Source organism: Larus michahellis, chromosome 3, assembly GCF_964199755.1.
Source record: "Larus michahellis chromosome 3, bLarMic1.1, whole genome shotgun sequence".
NCBI lineage: Eukaryota > Metazoa > Chordata > Aves > Charadriiformes > Laridae > Larus > Larus michahellis.
The window spans coordinates 20,451,661-20,466,027 of record NC_133898.1 but is presented as its reverse complement, the minus strand read 5'-3'; the positions used below and the strand labels follow the sequence as shown (position 1 = coordinate 20,466,027).

The 14,367-nt window shown below is 47.4% G+C and overlaps 1 protein-coding gene across 2 annotated transcripts in view; it reads left to right on the top strand.

Moving 5' to 3' along the window:
- Positions 1-14,367, top strand: part of STUM (stum, mechanosensory transduction mediator homolog) — a 51,219-nt gene that overhangs the window by 25,074 nt on the left and 11,778 nt on the right. For both annotated transcript variants that reach the window (XM_074578992.1, XM_074578993.1), the window contains exon 2: positions 9,407-9,586. In XM_074578992.1, coding sequence (XP_074435093.1) covers positions 9,407-9,586 — 180 coding nt within the window. The remainder of the gene's footprint in view (positions 1-9,406; positions 9,587-14,367) is intronic.

Sequence of the window (14,367 nt, the reverse complement as noted above, 5' to 3'; positions counted from 1 at the left end):
CTTGAGAATCCGTGGCCTTTTCCTTATTATTTTTCCCACTGTTACGCAGCTCTTATTTCCAGGGGCCTTTAGGAACTGGAGGTATCAGAAAGTCAAAAAGCTTTCCTTGCAGGTGGTTTCATGGCCACTCTGAAATGAGGAGGGGCTCTCTCCAGATAATCTGTTCTTGAGGCTTCCACGTTTGTATAGTTTGGACTAAAAGCCACATCCAAATTACTTCGATATCAATGGCATAAAATAGAATGGTTCAACATTTGTTTCTGAATGTACATCAATAAAACAGAAAATTGATTTCTGGAGGTGCTTGAGAATTGTGAATTAAGATCATAGTCTTAAAAATTAGAGGTGTTTACTGGAAGGTTGTTGCTGTCTCCTTGGTTCCTCTGTCACTTGGATCCTGAGCTCCTGTGACAGGTGGGTGCAGAGCGGCCTGGGACAGGGAGAGCCATGGCAAAGCACCCAAGCTGGTGCTCCTGGGTAGCCGGTGGGAGGAGAGGGGAGCATGAGGTGGAAAAAGCACCTGGTTTAATAGCAGACAGCATGAATACAGAAAGCTCTACATGACAGAGAGAAATCAGCAAGTAAAGCTGTTTCCATGAAACAGAGCTTTTAAGTTGCTGGTAAAATTCTAAAGCAGCAGGAACGCGTCCACTTAGGGCAGATGAGCTTATAGCAAAGTGCCCTGTGCTGTAAGCGGTGGTCATGCCTTTTGTTCTCCCTTAAGTTTGTTATTATAATTGGAAGCCAATTACATTATTTCTCTCAATGCTGGCATACTTAATAAGGATGCAAATTAATTAAAATTCTCTCCCCATTCCATTAGGAAAGAAAAAAGTAAGCATCGAGCAGAAGCAGTGTCTCGGTTCTTTTCATAGCAGCACCCCTGGGTAGCAGCAGAACAAGGGACATCTCATTTAGCCTCCCTGCCTCTTTGTTCCCTGTCTGTAACATGTGGACAGCCTGTGGCCTGCTTCATAGCGAACATCTACCTTACGAACTGCTGAGTACTACTGAGGAACCGTATTAGCTTTAACTAAGGCAGTCTAGCTGTGGGCAAGAAGCAAGCCAGAGTCTGAGTGGAGCTGTTCGGCCACTTGCTGTACCCAAAGGATGACTTCTTTGCATCCAGCAGAGCATCTCTCTGTACCACCAGTCAGCATCACAGGTGTAGTGAGTAGCTACAGTGCTACAGCCAAGGATTCTTGAGTGACCCAAACAGGAGCCGGAACAGGTTGGGAAGGAAGATGACTTAGTGAGGTACTAGCGCTACATCTGGAAGAAGTTGGGAATAAGCAACAGATTGGTGTCACGTTCAGAGAGTTGACCACAAGGCAAAGAATTTCTCTTTATGGCACAGTATCTTGGAAACATGGTAAAAGATGATACTTCTGGTGTAGATGGACTTAGGTTAAGCAATTAATTTTCTGTGACTGCAGGTGCTGTTTGGTGCACCATTCCCATTTCCTATGTCTAGGTTTCTGTATAGTAAGTCCCCCCACACCCCTTGACTTTTAGGAAATTACAAGTTTTCCTCAGTGGTTCATACTATTAAAAGCGTGATGCAAAGTGTCAGTGGCAGTTCTGTGACCACATCTTTTATATAAAGGGGAGGGGGGGAAATTATTTTGGGAGTCAGGCAGGTACAGCTTGCAAAAGTAATTCAGCAGCAGCAAGTTCTGGCAGAAGTCCGAGTTCTGCTCCGCCACTGTGGATTACACAGTTGGGCCCCAGATCACCATTCAACAGAAGTTCTTCCATCTCAAGTGCTTCAAGCACACCCTTAATTTTAAGCATCAAGTCAACAGAATTAAACCATAGGACTGGATTGGAGAACTTCACCCAAGGATTGTGGAATGTCTGGCAGCAGAACAAGCTGTACTGCAATCTCACTATTTATGGGTGGCTGCTTTTAAGTGTTCAAAACGTTGCAGTGCTGTAGAGTAAAAATAATGCCAATGGCTCCGTGTATAATTAAAGCTTTAGTAAGTCATTTCACCTTCATGCAGCCCCCCCTCCATGTAATTTAAGCTGTGTATTTTTAGCCTTGGAAGTCTGTGAAAGTTTGTTGCAGTCAAGTTTTGAAGTTAGTATTAAAAAACTCTGCATTTTCGGAAGAGTTAACTTTTTCTAAAGCATTAAACATGAGAAAAAAATAAATCTCATTTTTGATGCAAAGGCAATGCTATCTTACTTGCACGTGGGCCGTCTTCTGTAGATGCTACATAAAAACTGTCAAGCCTGTTCTGACCACATGACACAAACCTACTAATAACAAACAGATGCAGAGCACCAGCTCAGTGCTGGAGCTACAGCGGTGTACTCAAGCAGTTGTAATCAATCTTGGACATATCGTGCTTTATCATGTGCTGGACATTTTTCATGCATGTAGGGAAACCAGAAGGCTAATCCTATATCCAGCCTGCTTTCTGCAGACTTGGGAGTTGGAACGCATCCTGTTGAGACAAGAATCGCAAGCACCAGCTCTCACTTGTCAAGCGACTGTATTTTTTTGTCCATAGAGAGGCCAAAAGGACCGGAGAGAGCCAGAATTCACTTTGAATGTCCTTCAGATATGGAAGGGGAAAATAAAAACAATGTGCTGGCAGAAACTAAACAGAGCATTTTTAATAGCAGGCCATGGAGAAAAATTCATGAGCTGCTCTCCATGGCAACATCTAGGTTCTGTCACGTTTGCTGCCTCCACTCTCTCCTCCTTCCCTTTCTCTTCTCCCTTTCCTACTCTTTGTCTCCCAGTGTTCTTGCCTAGGTCCTGCCTGCATCGTTATCCACGAGACCTGGCTTTTGTAGGGAATCGCTTTGCCACCAGGTGTCTGCACATCATCAATGTTCACCCCTTGCAGCAGTGCTTTTTGTGCCTGGCCTGTGCATATGGGATTCAGATTTTTGATGTTAAGAGGTGCTGCTTGGGACAAAGCAAACCTGTTTTCTAAGCTGCCCGCTGCTCCTCCTCTTCTTCCCCCTCAAATTGTTAAAGCCACCCATCTACCCTGTCCCCCTCTCATTCTATTTAGCAGGGGTAGGCTTTAGTCTGTATGGTTACGGCAAAGGAGGAGAAAGCTTGCCAATGGCTGTTTAATCAAACTTTAGCCTAAAAAACCCAGTCTTTCTTTTAAGATGTTGGTCTAAAGCACCATTACTTCTAGGAGAAAACCAGTAAATGCACCAAGTCCCGTCGTACTTCCATGGGTGAAATGAACTACAAGGGGAAGGATGTAGGGGATGCCACTGACACTCAGGTTGCGTGTTCCCTTGGGTGGTACACCAGCCTTGTTTTGTAGTCTTGCCATCTCTGCCTTCTTTATATTTCAAGAGAAACAAGTCCAGCATCCACTAATGGGTGAAGGATTGCTGTGTAAGTGACGAACTCCATACCGTGGACTGAGCACTGGCCCCAACCCATAGTGGAAGCAACACTCCCAAGCTGCTCAGTGCGAGAAGGCCACAGACACTTCAGATGGATAATCTGCTCCAGGAGTGTAGCTGCAGTTGTGTGCACCTGTTTTCAGAGGGAACTGAGTGGCAAGTGGGTGGGTGTCTTCCATTGCTTGCTGTGAGTGCCTTCTGTGTGTGAACACACCTCCTGGCAAAGGAGCACATCTGGCCATGGAGCCAGGCCCAGGTTAGCTCCCCTCAGGGGGGCACCCTCCAGCCTGCCGCACCTCTGCTGTTGCTGCAAACCAGAGAGATTCGCGGCATGCCCCCTGCCCACAATCACAGCTCTCTGAGGAAGCCATGGGAAGATGAGGCATGGCAGAGACCCTGACAAGAGCGCTGCGCTCACAAACTGAAAGAGCCATAGTAGATCACATACAGGTATATCAAATGTTCTTCTGAACTAGCCTTTTCTGTTCAGAGAGCTGCAGTAAGCTCAGAAAGAAAGCACTCTTATCTCAAAGGATTTAAGTGATGCACCTGCACCGGCAAGAGCTCTTTGATGCAGCCTAAGCTCTAGTGAGTTTCAGCCAGGTGGAGACTGGGGACATTGGTGAGGACTCATGCTGGCCAGAATGCTTCCAGGGCATTTTACTTTGCACCTGTTTTCCTCAAACAAAGACACAAACAATTCTCTGCTTTAAGAAACTTCAGCAGATGGTCAGCCTGAGTGTTGATGCTTTGCAACTTCATTTTATTGTGTTGTTAACAGTGTCCTTTCCACAGCCCAGCTCTACCCATCTAAGCAGAGGGGAAGGGGTTTCAGCATCAGTGGTCACTACCATAGCTGTTTCTTAGGCAAGTTTTAGTAGTTCTATTTCCCTTATCATAATCCAAAGGACTACAGTTTAGCATTTTGATCAATGCCAAGGGTGAAAGGCCTCCACAACTGAAACAACTCCTTACAGTTCAAGTTAGAATGTAAGAATGAGTTCAGAACACTTAAGACCCAAAGATGTCTTGGCCAGTAAGAAACACATTCACTGTGATACCAAGGCAATCCTTATCACCCTTCTCACACACGTTTTTTATGACTCACACCAGCACATTTCATGAATTTTTAGCACATCCACAACATCTTCTTCATACACCTGCCAACACTGTTTGATGACAGCTAATAATCATTTTACTTAAAAAATTCAAAGGCACATCAGATGTGTCCCCACACAGAGCACTCCCCTGACACAATACAGCTACTCAGGTACATCTCATCCCCACAAAATACACACTCATTAACTACATCTCCCACTGTCAATCCAACAGCTTTCCTTGCTCCCACAGACACCTCAAATTCCATTCCCCTCTCCTTCCCATCTTTGCCTGTGCTTACCTGCAGCTGTGATCCAGCATCATGACACAGTCCTATTTTTCCCCTCTGAGAGCAGAAAAGGAGGCACCATCCCACTGCTTTATTTACTCCCAGTGATATAGAGGAACATCTTAAATGAACTCAGGCTTGGGGAAGGGGTGTGTAGGGACCATGATCATTATCAGCTTCACATGCTGCCCCTGACTGCAGTAATTTGGGTTTCTGCTCTTCCTCCACCTGTAACAGGGCAGCTCTTCAGCTGTGATTTCCTTGCAGCAGAGATGCTTTCTTTTGTGAAGCTTCAGATACCTAGTAGTCAGTGGGAAGCCCACAAACAAGTTGCCTGTGTGCTCAAATTATTTGCACTGTGGTCATCAGTGTCTTGTCTCCATTTGTTTTGCACCCTGGCTCCAACAGGGCTCTCACATCTGATGTTTCTGGGAAGGTGCCATCAGAAGTTTACTCACAACCAGGTCCTCCATGTGAAACACACCAAGCTCCACGTCTGGCTGAAGCTCCTGCAGAAGTGCCCAGGATGGGTTTTCTTGCAAAAACAGGACTTCTCTCATGCAGCTTAAGATATTCCATAATGCAGTCACTGCTGCACTCAGATGGCACAGAGGAGACTATGCTCAGGACAGGCCATGGGCTTGACCTCATGTCTTCCTCTACCCTGGATGAGTGACCCAAAGTAGTAAACCAGGAGAGCTCTCTCCAGGGCGTGAGTTTTTCCTCTAAGATAAAAAAAAAACCAAACTAGTCCTCTCTCACACTATTTTTGTGTATTCTGTGAGGCCAGGAACCATCAGATGATGCTCTTGGGAAGGCCATGGCTGCCAGGGTACCAGCATAAACTGGGGAGGGGACTTTATCCTGCATGACAATGGGTCAGAGAGGGGAGAAAGGGCAAAAACCCCTCCTTTGTCTCTGCCTTTGTGGTGTTGTCCTACAGATACCACAACCCCTTCACGTTCAATGGGTTAAACTGTTGAAAACAAAAAGCCTTCCATATTTACTGGTGTGATCTAAAAATACCCCAATTCTGCTGACAGCAAAGGCTCCCAGAGGCTTCCTTCCCTTGCCGAAAACAGCGCGCGGCGTCCCGGCTGGCTGACGCTGCCCTGAGTGAGATGAAATGGGTGGAAAGAGCAAGCTTGGCTTGCCATCCCCTCCCAGCATCGCTGCGCATGGCGCCGTCACCCTCTGCCCCAGATCTGGTCCAGAAGGACAAACCTCAACCCTTACCCATCCCTCTGCCCAGCCTCTGGTACCCTGTGGCCCCGGGTGCCAGGTGATTGCAGTGTGCCCTGATGCCCCATGACACTGAATGAACTCATGAGATAGAATAGGATATCTTCTCTCCACCGCCTCCCCTCTGCCCCCCAAAAAGGCTGTACTAATTTGCAGTTTAGAATAATCCCAGATTTTACTGCATTTTGGGTATTTTTCATTGGGAAGATATAAGAAATACTTGATATAATTTACTTATGTCATGCTGGCATAGTTGTAGAGGCTTTTGGTTTCCATCTGCTTGCAAAGTTAGCTGTTTGTGTTTGCTGCTAACACTCACAGCCTGAGACCTTTTTGGACAGCTGATTTATTGGGCCAACATCATCCCAGCCGTAGTTTGCCTACCAATTTTATGATTTCTAGGCTACAGGTATTCAAGTGTCTGAATGCTTGGTCAGGAAGGGAAATGGTTCCGTGCCCCAGGTCTGATGCAGCCAGGAAGTATCAGCAGATACAGCTTGCTTGCCTTCCTCCTCCTCATCCTCCTCCTCTCCACCTCTCTGCTTCCAGATGCAAACACTTCCATATTCGGCAATGTGTAACTACAATGGCTTCTTAAGGGGAAAACATCTACCGTGGAAAATGTATTTAAGACTCTTTCTTCTGCTTCATGTTTTAAAGCGTATGTGGACCATAGGGAAAATATATCTTATGTCTGCTGGCATGTCTCAAGTCTTGCATTTAACAATGCCAACAACCTCCCAAAGATTAACTAATCCTAATTAATAAAGAAATTGCACTGGCATTGGAAAATTGGCTCCTGTGAGTGGGAAAGTGGCCTGAAAGGGGAATCGGAAGCCAAAGTTCGTGAGATTTTAATCCTAGCTTCTGTATCAATTCCCTGTCCAGAGAGGGACGCTTAACTGCTTTGTTTGCTTTATTCCTTTCTGAAGGGAACCAGACATTAGCTTAGTCACTGTGGTGTTTAGGGGATTAATTAGCTAATTCAGCACCTTACTCTAATGATGTAAAAATCTTAAAAGGTTCACTGGAAGGATTTGAAACTGTAGCTTAAGAATTATTGCTCCTTTAGGACCTTTTTTGTAACACATCTTGGAAGAGTTAAAGGTAAAGCGGGAGGGGAAGATTTTCATTTTCATTTTAAAGCGAGACATGCATTTCCATTTGGCAAGATTTTGCATCCTGATGGGAAAACATGAACACCCGATCTCTGATCTTGCCTCAATCCATATTTAATCTCAGAGAGTGCTGTGGTGTAACTTTGCAGACAACAGTTTCAGGAAGCGTGGGGGAATATTCCAGCCTTCCTTCTGCTTTGGAGAAACTATAAAGGAAAAAAAAGGTAGGTGAAGCGGGGCAGAGACCTCACGTAATCCCCCCTGGAGGGCACAAAAGACATGGAAGACAAAGTCACAGAGCAGAAGACAGCCTTTCTTTTAAGAAGCAATGGGGAGATTTATACAACATCCTTTGGGATTAAAATGATTTCCACTTTTCCTCTGTGCAGACCCTTTTCTTTCGGTGGATAAGGGGGTGAAACCCTGCCTGTGAAAGCCAAGCAGCCAGAGGACGAAGCCCAGGGGGGATTTCTCACACGGGAGAAGATGCTGGCCCTCTGCCCACCGGTGGTGCTCTGCTGTAGGGCTGCCTCCCACCACCCCAGCAGCCCTCACCCACTCCCCTCCGCTGGGATACTGCTCCGCGGCTGCTCTGCGCCCGGCTTCGGCATGCGGCAAAGGCAGCGGGTGGGAGTATGAAATCGGTTCGAGCCAGCAGCAGGAAGACGCAGGGGTTTTAGGAGCTGGTGGTGCGTTAGGAAGATGCTGGAGTTGAAGCCTGCAGAGGATGGTGAAACTAAAAATAGGCTGTGGCCAGCCTTCCCCAGCATTTCAGCTTCTTAACTGCCTGCTGTCCTTGTGACCTGCTGAAGAAGAGGCAGGAGGAGGATGGAGGAGATTATCTCTTCCAGCACCCTGGCAATGCAGGACGAAATGGTATTTTGCTCCTAACCAGATCCTCCTGCTCTCTCTGTCTGGTGAGGTCTTCTGGAAGATTGTAAACCGAGTGTTTCCTCCCTGCCTCTGCCAAACCAAGGGACTCCGTCCTTCACCCAAGTTCAACAAGGCACTTCTGTGCGTCAGAGCTGAGCTCATTCGTTCACATCTTACAGGTTGCTTGCAGGCTTCCATCCTTTGAAAGGGAAAAGGACAATTTTTGTAGAAATCACTGGACATCATGCTGCAGAATTTTTAATTCCAGACTTTCATCAAGGAAAGCATTTCACAGAACTACATTACCCAGTACAATCAATATTACACCTTTGTACCTACCTTGGAAAACCTGTATTTATATTTAAAAAAAAAAAAAAAGCCACAAAGAATTCATAATGGTAAGAGGTGTTGGAATGCGCACTTATATCAGGTAACTGAATCGCCCAGCCAAAAGCTCGTACTTTATAGGGGTCAGAAACAGTTTCTTCTGCTCTTTGCCAGTGCTGTGTGTTTCTGCACGTTGGTTGTGGGACAGACAAGGCTTCCCCGAGCTGCGCGTTTCAGCTAGCCACGGGCCCAGGACATCAGTTCCAAAATTCAGGAAGAATCTTTCTAAAGACTGCTGTGGTCGAGTTTTTTTTTTTTTCCCCCCAGCTTTACCTTTCATACATCAGTGAGATCCTTCATGTGAATTGTTTTAGGAAGTCTGAAGGGTGTTTGCAAGTTCTGTAAGTTGGTCTCAAGCAGAGCCGAGGGCTGCAACACCGGGTCGCCTGGCTCCAGCGCTGGTTTAGCTGCTTCTGCTTCATTAAAAATGTGCTCGGAGGTAACAGTTTGTGACTGCGTAAAGCACTGTGCAAAGATGCAGTGCCTCATTAACACCACTTTTTTTGTGCGTGACCCTTTCAGAGCAGTATTGGTGAATAGTAACAGACTGCTGGACATGCCGGAGCCCTACAGCTTTCTAGAGCCAGTCCTGCTCTAATTCCCAGTGCAATTTTCCCTTTTACAGCTTCTGTGGAGTAAATATTCTCCCCAGGAGAGAGCCACCAGGCAGAAAAAAGGTAGACTGGTATTTCCACAGACACACAGCACTCCCTTGTAAACTGCCTACAGTGCATAAGTGGTTACCGTTGTGGGGGTGGAAGGAGCCAAAACCCAAAGAGTGTTTTTCTTTGCTGGTTTTCAAGTATACATATCAGTGTCATTAAATGGGAGACAGGGGTGTGTTTGAGTGAGATGTGGCTGTGCCTCCATTTGTCCTCTTGAAAAGTGTTCCCATCTTTTCAGCACTGCAGTGGGAGCACAAGAAGGGGGATGCCATGAGAAGTGGGTCTGAGGGAAGGAAATCGGCACAAAGTCATGGCTTTCACTGAGCCTTTTGTTGCTGCTCTCTCCCTAGGAACATTTGTATCTGCTTTCACCGTGCTGTGCGGAGCCCGGACTGACCTCCCCGACAGGCACATGTGTTGTGTCTTCTGGCTGAACATTGCCGCTGCTCTGATTCAGATCCTGACGGCGATCGTGATGGTTGGCTGGATTATGAGTATATTTTGGGGGATGGACATGGTCATTCTCGCAAGTAAGTACAGTGCACTCTTTCCCCTGACTTCTCACCTCTGTGGCCGTGTTGCTGGGTCCCAGCTAACGCCCCAGCAAGCCATCGGACTGCGCTATAGGGATGAAGAGCCACAGGATGGGCTCTGGAAGTCCGGGAGAAACACAGCAGGCAGAGGAATTGCTGGGAGGTACTTGGGATGGGCCCCGTGACACATCTGGAGGAGCCGCCCATCCCACCACATGGGGTGGGATCTTCCTTTTCCCTTTATAAAATGAAAAGTGCAGGGAGGAGTGAGGCCCCATAGCACTGTGAGCTCTGCTGTCTGGAGCCCCTTCTGCCCATATGCGCGTTTGAAGGAGAAAGCCCTTTCTCCCTTGCAAATCCAGCTCCATCTCTCTGGTTAGCAAGACCTTCCCGCAAGGCCAGTTCCGCTTCCAGGAAGCATATGGGGCCAGCTGTCCCCAGAAAAGCCTTGGGGACTCTCCTGAGCTTTCCTTCCTCCACGGAATACATTTACCCAAAGGCTTTTTTTCATGTTTCACCAAGTTCTTAGGCTGAACAGGACTGTTAGCTACTCCTAGAAGAATTTCCCCTACACCCTTTAAGGAGGCTCTGAAACATTAGTCTACGGGAAGAAGAGAGGAATCCTTTTTTAAACACACATAATTTGGATCACTCAGTTAGTTAACTATGTATTATTCATCTAGAATACAAGCTCCATAACTTCATCTGCTAAAGACTAAAGTATCATTTTGCATCTCTGCCATATTGCAGAGAATAAAGGTGACAGCCTCACCTCGCAACTCACTGCTGGTCGTCTGCAAGACCCCATTCCCTTTCCAAAGTCTGGGAGAGGCCAGTGGGCATGGCTCTGAACCAGACAGGCCTGAGATCCTTCAGGCTGGCAGGGCAGGCAGTTCCCAAAGTGAGCACTTACCCTGAAGGACACCTTACCAGCAGCTTTTGCCTTTTGGTTTGAAGGGGCTCCGCTTTGTCATCTCTGCTGATGACTTCTGTGGCTGCATGACAGGGGAGAAGAAAGGATCTCAGGAAATTGCCAGGCACCCGCCTAAAGATTAAATGGATGAAACTGAAAAAAAAACAGCAGGAAGAGTGCACATCTTCAGCTGCCAAACTTGGGGGTTAAACCCTCTCGCCAAACCACCTGCTAATTTCTGAGTCACCTTCAATTTATAGGCTGAGTTAAGGGCAATCCCCACGCAGAGCAAATGATAGATATTAAAAACCTTACCGTAAGCGAGGCTTTCCTCAGGACGAAAGCAGCACTGCCCTTTGTTTTTCCCTGCAAACCACCTGCCAAGTTTCATCTCAGGTGCACCTGCACAGCAGGGGTAGCCCGAGTTATTTCTGAGGGTGAATTGTGAATTGGTGTCCATCTCTGATGTGTCTTTAAGAACCCGCCCAATTTGTGTGTAATCCCATAATTATGTGTTCATAAACATATGCTCTTCTGCTGTTCCTCTGCTGGACAGCCTCCCTGCATGGCGCGCTGCCTGGCAGACCCAGTTCTGCAGTGGTGGGGAGAGGCAGGAAAGCATCCATCCAGCTAGAGACCTACAGCTGAAACCGTGACTTGCTGTTCTCCATAGTCCTGTTCATGTATGTCCTCGGGCTGGGGCTCAGGAGGGTCTTGCTGGTTATAGAATGATAGAATGGTTCAGGTTGGAAGGGACCTTAAAGATCATCTCGCTCCAACATCCCTGCCATGGGCAGGGACACCTCCCACCAGACCAGGTTGCTCAAAGCCCCATCCAACCTGGCCTTGAACACCTCCAGGGATGGGGCATCGACAGCCTCCCTAGGCAACCCATTCCAGTGCCTCACCACCCTCACAGTAAAGAATTTCTTCCTAATATCCAATCTAAATCTACCCTCTTCCAGTTTAAAACGGGTAGCCCCTGTCCTATCATTACACTCCCTGATCAAGAGTCCCTCCCCATCTCTCCTGTAGGCCCCCTTTAAGTACTGGAAAGCTGCTATGAGGTCTCCTCGAAGCCTTCTCTTCTCCAGGCTGAACAACCCCAACTCTCTCAGCCTGTCCTCATAGCAGAGGTGCTCCAGCCCACACTTGGCTGGACCCCACCAGTTTGGGAGGCAGAGGGTGGGGGAGCAGCATGTGGTGGCAATGCTCAGGCCAAGAGGTCCCTGACCATAGCAACAGCAGCTCATCCTGGCCCCTTTGGTGGCAGTCGAGAAGGGTAGGAGGAGTCAACGTTCCTTATGTTAACCAGATGTAGATCATCTGACAAGTTGCAGCCCTTGGCAGTTTCTTGCTGTCTCATTAAATATCTGGGGTTTAATTTTTATGTACAATATAGATAAAGTAATGGCTAAAGCAGCTCTTGGTTGATGGAGAATAAAAGAAAATAATAAATAATAACATATATTATTTATTATATAAATAATTTATTATATAAGTAATAATAAATTTAAAAAATAATAAAAGAAAAATCTCATTCTTCAATCAAAACGAAGAAGTGATCAATTACTCCCAGCTGGATCAGACAGCCTGCCAGACCTGAAGTGTTTTGTTTTTTCATGTTTTGTTTTCACATTTTAAAAAAAAAAAAAGTTATAACTTAAAAATGAAACAATGTTTCAAATGCAAGAAATAAGACCATTTCATTTAGAAACACTGCCAGGGAACGTTTTGCTTTGGCTGGGGTTTGTTGACATGCAGACGGGTTCTATTTGATGCACTGGACAGAAATTGTACACTGGAATCTGCGTTCAGGTGGGGAAGAGATAAAAATATATGAAGCCACTGCCCTCCTCTTGTCTTCCTCGCTGTGAAATGGTGGCTTCCATGCAATTTTTGTGGCTAAAGGCAGGGCGGAGCTGGTGGTGTCTAAGCTGAAGGGGGGGCCAGCGGCGAGGAGAAGGACGGGAAGCAGCTGGTGCTGGGGGACTCCACTCCGGCTTTCCCTGAGGGATGAATGACTCGCTCCCAGGATGGGGGCCTGCCTGTCTATCTGCTGGTCGAGAGCTGGGTGGGAGGTAGGGAGGCTCGTTGCTGATTTTCACCTTCTAGTGCTAATTCTCAGCCATTAAAGGGGAGCCCTGCAGGAGCCTGCTCTGAGGGGAGGGGTTCGGGGATAACGAGGGGAAAAGGAGAAGAATTATAGGCCAATCAGGTAAACTTCAATCCCTGGAAGAAGTAATGAAACAAGTGGCTTGCATTCATTTAGAAAATAAAAAGAAACAAAGCAGCAGTTGCCCTGGATTTGTCCGAAGCAAGCTGTGTCGGACTTGCTTGATTCCCTTCTGTGGCAGAGGGATTCATTTTGTGAGTGGCGGCCGTCAGCCATCCCTCCTGACTTTCAGGTGCTGACACCATCTCACACAGCCTTCCTACCACCAAGCCAGGGAGACCGTGTCACGGTGAAAACGTCCTTGAGAACCGTTCACTAAATCCATTTTCCTGAACTGGGAAGATATAAGGAGAGGTGTGTTGAAAGGTCCCTCCTGAACCCAGCGCTGTCCAGGATTTTCATTCACGGCTTGTTGACGGACCGGAGAAAGGGCTTATGAGCCCCGCACCACCACGGCTGCAAGGATGGCAGGCACAGTGTCCGGATTCAAGCAAATCGAAGAAACAGTCCAGAAAAATAAATGAACGTTGTTCAGTAGAGACAAGTCCAAGACACTAAAGAGGGATTAATCAACTACATGAATACAAGCTAGGGAACAACTTGTTTTTCAGAGAAGGATGTGGTGGCTGCAGTGAGTCACAGGCTGCACAGGAGCACATTGCTCAGAGGGAACAAACACAGGTAGGAGCAGAGCCTGTAGGACATAAACCAGTCCCCTCACCTTTCTCGGCACAAGTAAAGCTGCAGCGAGGCTTGTGGCCAGCTTTGGAGGCTGTACGTGGTGTGGAGAACCTGGAGAGAGTCCAGAGGACTGTGAGAAAGCAGGCAACCAAGAGGCTCGGTGGGCTAGTAAACGTGAGAGGGCAATGATTTAGCCTAAGACAGGCTTAAATAACAGCAGGGAAGATCTGTGTGAAAATTAGATGATGTTTTCCCTCCAGTAAGGTCCAAACGCTGAAGAGGTGGCATGGCAGGATCTGCCCTCTCTGTGACTGAAGCCCAACAGAGGGTAGACCCACATGTGTCAGGAGCAAGGTGGGACATGGGAAGAGACCAGCTGACCTCGAGGGGTCCCACCCAGCGCTCATCTCCTGTAAGGTGCCCTTTAGCAGGGTATATCCCAGAAGGAAGATTAATTGAATGCAGTCTTACTGTCACACTTAATTACTTTTGGCAGCACAATGGCATGGGCCATTTTCTCTGCTAATTTAAACAAATTGCCAGCTGGCCCCATTAAATGCCACGGATATCTTCTTTAAGCAGCCATATGGCTTTGCCAGCCATCCTTCGGCTTACCCGCTGTCTGAAGGCAAAGGTAGATTAAACGGAAGAACTTAATTCTTTTACCAAAAAAAAATAAAAACATTGGAGAAAAAAAAAAAAGGACTCTGGACTCTGCACCGCTGGCTGCAGGTATCCAGCTGCCCTCGGTGGGCAGTGCTGCCGCACCGTGCTCTCCTCCATCCAACCCCTCATCACGGCTGCGGGGACAGGGCATGGGGCCGTGGCAAAACAGAGCTAATGAGCCAGCCAAGGCCAACTGGAAAATGAGCCTCCTAAGACTTTCCGGGCAAAGGCACACCTTGTCCCCAGCCCACCCAGCACGCATCTTCATTAGCTGCAACGAGCCCCGTGCAGGATGAACGCAGAGGCCTTCCCAGGAACTCCCTCGCTGCCCAGAGCTCGTTG